The sequence below is a fragment of the Sinocyclocheilus rhinocerous genome, unplaced genomic scaffold (genome assembly GCF_001515625.1).
Source record: "Sinocyclocheilus rhinocerous isolate Xijiao unplaced genomic scaffold, SAMN03320098_v1.1 scaffold1931, whole genome shotgun sequence".
NCBI lineage: Eukaryota > Metazoa > Chordata > Actinopteri > Cypriniformes > Cyprinidae > Sinocyclocheilus > Sinocyclocheilus rhinocerous.
The window spans coordinates 106497-111866 of record NW_015662696.1 but is presented as its reverse complement, the minus strand read 5'-3'; the positions used below and the strand labels follow the sequence as shown (position 1 = coordinate 111866).

The 5370-nt window shown below is 45.6% G+C and overlaps 2 protein-coding genes across 3 annotated transcripts in view; both read left to right on the top strand.

Annotated features, from left to right (window-relative positions):
* The window catches only part of fem1c (fem-1 homolog c), an 8188-nt gene extending 5741 nt beyond the window's left edge, over window positions 1–2447 (top strand). For both annotated transcript variants that reach the window (XM_016538374.1, XM_016538373.1), the window contains exon 3: window positions 386–2447. In XM_016538374.1, coding sequence (XP_016393860.1) covers window positions 386–1695 — 1310 coding nt within the window. In that variant the 3' untranslated portion in view covers window positions 1696–2447. The remainder of the gene's footprint in view (window positions 1–385) is intronic.
* Window positions 2448–3792: 1345 nt separating this feature from the next.
* pggt1b (protein geranylgeranyltransferase type I, beta subunit) overlaps window positions 3793–5370 on the top strand; it is a 17986-nt gene continuing 16408 nt past the window's right edge. Inside the window, exon 1 of the mRNA XM_016538357.1 lies at window positions 3793–3852. Coding sequence (XP_016393843.1) covers window positions 3793–3852 — 60 coding nt within the window. The remainder of the gene's footprint in view (window positions 3853–5370) is intronic.

Here is a 5370-nt window from a genome sequence, read left to right as displayed (position 1 = left end):
AATCTGTATTGTTAAAAGCGCTATATAAATAAAGGTGACTTGACTTGACTTGACTTATTATTATTATTATTATTATTAGGGCTTCATGTTAATGTTAATTTAATGTTTATGCTAAAAAAAGTGCATATAGCTGCTAATTGTATTTGTTGTTTGTTGATTTTCAAATATAAAACTTATTGAAATGTTTTCAGTGTGTGTATCAGTTCTTTTTGAACATGTTCATCTAATTTTAACAAAACCGTGATAATATTGATAATCGTGATAACTTTGGTCACTATAATCGTTATATGAAATTTTCATACCGTTACATCCCTAGCCGTAGTATTTCTGTCATTCATCGATGCGTCTCTGACGACTTGTGTTCCGTGTGCTCTTTGTCTTGAAGGTAATACGGCTTTACACGACTGCGCTGAGTCCGGGAGCTTGGAGATCATGAAGATGCTCCTGAAGTACGGCTCCACCATGGAGAAGGACGGCTACGGGATGACGCCGCTGCTCTCCGCCAGCGTGACGGGCCACACCAACATCGTGGATTTCCTCACGCAGCACCCTCAGACGGGCAGAACGGAGCGCATCAACGCTCTGGAGCTGCTGGGGGCCACGTTTGTGGATAAAAAGAGAGACCTGCTGGGAGCGCTGAAGTACTGGAAGAGAGCCATGGATCTGCGGCACAGCGACCCCAACCACGTGCTCCTGAAGGACGAGCCCAAGCAGCTCGTGATGGCGTACGATTACAGCAAGGAGGTGAACACGTTCGAGGAGCTCGACAGCTTGATCGCAGACCCCGACGACATGCGCATGCAAGCGCTGCTGATCCGAGAGCGCATCCTCGGCCCGTCGCACCCGGACACATCCTACTACATCCGCTACCGCGGGGCCGTCTACGCCGACTCGGGCAACTTCGAGCGCTGCATCAAGCTGTGGAAGTACGCTCTGGACATGCAGCAGAGCAACCTGGACGCGCTCAGCCCCATGACGGCCAGCAGCCTGCTGTCCTTCGCCGAGCTCTTCTCCTTCATGCTGCAGGACCGAGCCAAGGGTCTTCTGGGCACCTCCGTGTCCTTCCAGCAGCTGATGGAGATCCTCAGCAAGAGCGTGCTGGAGATCGAGCGCGCCGTCAAGCAGCCGCGGCCCGGCCCGGATCCAGTGCAGCTCGGCAAGGTGCTGTCCATCATCCTGCACCTCATCTGTCTGCTGGAGAAAGTGCCGTGCACCGTGGAGCAGGACCACTTCAAGAAAGAGACCATCTACAAGTTCCTGAAGCTGCAGGCCTGCGGGAAGAACGGCTTCAGTCCGCTGCACCTGGCGGTGGACAGGAACACCACCTGCGTGGGCCGCTACCCCGTCTGCAAGTTCCCCTCCTTCCAGGTGGCTTCTATCCTGCTGGAGTGCGGCGCAGACGTGAACTGCCGCGACGAGGACGACAACAGCCCTCTGCATGTGGCTGCGTCCAACAACCACCCCGACATCATGAACCTGCTGATCTCCTGCGGCACGCACTTCGACAGCACCAACTCCCTCAAGCAGACGGCCTGCGACCTGCTGGACCAGAAGGAGCTGGCCAAGAACCTGATCCAGCCTATCAACCACACCACGCTGCAGTGTCTGGCTGCGCGCGCCATCATAAAACACGGCCTGGCGTACCGCGGGAACATCCCCGAGCGGCTGGAGGCCTTCGTGCTGCTGCACAGATAGTGACGGACGACAGCATCGGCATGCAGCGCTTCCAGCAGAGTCCTGTTGCGTTCGTTCTCCGTTTCGTGCCGCAGGTTCGCATCTCTATGCTTTCTCTATGCAGAGATGGGTAGCCGCCGGATGCTGCGGGTTGGTTTGGTTCTCTCGAGTGGACTGGAATGCTGTCGTTACTCCCCTCCAGCGTGAGCGAGCATCACCACGTGCTTAATGTTTGCAGATACCATAAGTGCTTTTATTCTTCCTATGCACAGGCTGTAATGTCAGGACTGTTCTGTGTTACTGGATTGTGCCACGTGTTCATGCGAATGCCTGTTTTTTTTTTTTGTTACTTTATATTAATCTTTTTCCTCACTGTCTCCTGATCCGATCGTGAGCTGGTGAATCCGCCTGTTTGAGGATATTGAATGTTTAATCTTTGAACACGATTATCGCACAGCGTGTGCTGAGGTTTTAACGGTTTACTATCAGACATACTAACCAGTGCCGATATTAACATCTCTGTCTGAGTTTGTGATGATGATGATGATGATGGAATCTTCAGCTCGGTGTAGTTTAAGTTCAGCTTTAGCTACTTTTGTGCGGTTTGAACTCAAGGGCTTTAGATTCTCTTACAGACACAATACACTAGTATATAAAACAGATGTACAGTCAAAGGTCTTGCACTTTATTGCAGTAAAATTTGATATTCATATTATAATAGCATAAAGCTTGTTGATGTCCATAGAGCATAATTAACAATAAACCTCTGTTGCACTTCAGCGTTTGTCTGTTTTTCCCTGCAACAGATTCAACGGCTGCAAAATAAGACACAATACACTAGTATATAAAACAGATGTACAGTCAAAGGTCTTGCACTTTATTGCAGTAAAATTTGATATTCATATTATAATAGCATAAAGCTTGTTGATGTCCATAGAGCATAATTAACAATAAACCTCTGTTGCACTTCAGCGTTTGTCTGTGTTTTTCCCTGCAACAGATTCAACGGCTGCAAAATGTTTAGTCACGTGACAAACCGTCAGCGCAGGTGTGACGGGGATGTTCTCCGAGATCGCTTCACTGAGAGCTGTTTTAACAGTGACTGAATCAGGGATGTTTTTGTGTGGAAATCTAATGCATCTAATGGGCTAAAACTATTCCAGGTTCACTTTAGAGAAAACCTAGCAAATATTTAATGACTATGATGCTGATTTCTCAAGCTTTTTGTTTGTAAGCTGTTTTTCGCTTACGATTAATGACACTTGTTTTATTGACTGAGCAAGCTCTTCTTGCGGCCGCTGTATATGACGGTGACGGGAGGTGTTTTATTCTCTCGTCCTCCTGGTTCTCCAGCTTTCTAAGATGATTGAGGCGAGCTCGGAGTGTTTTCTGGTGACTCAGAGACGGTGTGATCTGTGTGTCGTTCCTCAACATGTTCATGTTCGTTTATTTCCTCGTTGGACTGCCTGCAATATTTCAACACTTTTAAGTCTCCTTAAAGTCAGAATGAAATTAACCCCATTTATTTTCTTCCTGCATGTTACTGTAAGTGATTCATCTGTCTGTGTATTTATTCTGATATATGTGTAATTGTTCATCATCTTTAATCAGACTGTCCTAACTTGCTCCACCTGTGATGTGACTCAGTTCAGATCCGCCTTCATTCTGATGATCACACGCCGATCAACATCCAGCAGATGAAATCACGTCTGCCCTACATTTCTATTCTCTAGTTTGACAGCGTCTTAGATTAAAAATACATCACGGCTCCGTTCAAGATGCTTCAGAGTGTTTGGACGTAAAGCTTCAGCATCTTACAGGAATAGGGATTTACACGGTGAACATGGCATAAATAGTGTTTTATACATGATATGGGGTTTCTATGAATCTGGAAACATTTGTGCATGTGTGAAAGAAACATTTAATCCATATCTTTTATCTGCTAAACCTCACCGCTAATGCTGAATTTAAGGACAATTATCTTAATTATCACCAGTGTGCTCTTAATGAAACCGCTCTGCTTGTTTTCACACACTTTTCTTTCAGGACTCGACATGTGACACTTAGCCTACTTTTGTGGTGTCTTTAAATAACCTTGAATAATGTCCCGCTCGAAGTATGTCCTACATCGAGGCCTACATCCGTGCTTTCTCAGGAACCGAGAGGAACCGCGGACAGGCCTGTTCTTCAGACTCGACCCAATGCGAGCGTGTCATCTGAAGTCTCGACCCGTGTGGGATATTCCCAGATATTCACTGATGCAGACACGCTGCTCTGAAAGAGAACAGTCTCCTGAAATATCACAAAAGTACTTTTTGCTTTGAGCGCGGTCGAGCGTAGATTATATTGTAGAGTCATCGTTCTTCACTGGGTTAGGCAGGTGTTGCATAGGGGCTGGTTTAATGCTGAATCTGGCCAAACATCTGAACTCAGATCAGCGCCAAGACCTTCTAGATGCCTTTGTGTTACTGGGATCTTACAAACAAAGGCATCTTCACACAGCCAAGCTAAGACTGATCTAAGTTCTATGCTGCATAAATTATGCTCAGACCCCAGTCTCGCAGTACTGTTTAAAGGTTCAATCGCTGTGTAAATGCATTTATGCAACAGTGTGTAAAGACACCTAAATACCACTTCAGAGGCGCTTCGGTGCCACCTTTGCAGTGTGCATTTGCTGCAACACTACAGGTGATGCTGATACTCTCACCGCTGACACATGAGTTTCAAGTGATTTGAATAATTGCTCCAATCGGATTCAGATGTTTAGAAGTGGCAGAAATACAGCTGTTCAGATGTGAGTGAACCTTTGCTTTAAGCGTGTAATCTTCCTCCAGAAAGCTGTGGTCTACAGACAAAATCACTGATCGATTCTTTCACACAAATACATTTCTTGGAGGCAGCAGGAACAGAAATGCTGCCTAATAGCCCAAAGAAAGCATTGCATTAATCTTCAAAACACTTTGCAGTAACAGGAGGATAAAGAGTGAGAAGGAAATTCAACCAGCATCACATTAGATCCTCTGTGTTCATTCTGAGGCTGAAAGCAGGGAAGTGAGACCGCACACGAGCCCTGGAGGCACAATCTATTAACGCTTCCCAGATAATTATGTCTGGCATCAATGGGGATATACTATCCCAAATATCTTTCTATTCTGAGTTCAGCGCCACAACACTTACATCAGCACCCAGAGAATACTCCACAAACCAAGCGTTATTTAACACGCATCTTTTCACTATCCGTCTCTACACCACTGACGGCTATAGGCAGGTGCGCATGCGCGAACAAAATAAAAAATGCGATGAGTAAATAATAAAACATGGCATTTGCGCACTGACATTGTTGACAGCTGTTAAAGGGTTACCCCACCCCAAAATGAACATTTTGTCATTAATGACTTTCCCCCATGACGTTCCAAACCCGTAAAAGCTTAACTTCGTTCTTTTTAGTACACTTTAAAGTAGCCGGATTCCGCTGGAAAACCGAGGACTTGGCAACGCTGGATATCTGTCCCTAAGCGTTTCGCCACTGAATTAAACATAAATTTACTTTTTTCCCCTCAGAATTGGGAGATATAAACTCGCAATTGTGAGAAAAATGTCAGAATTGCATGTTTATATCTTGCAATTCTGAGAAAAAAAATGCCAAAATTATGAGTTACAAAGTCGCAATTACCCTTTTTATTTTTTATTCAGAAT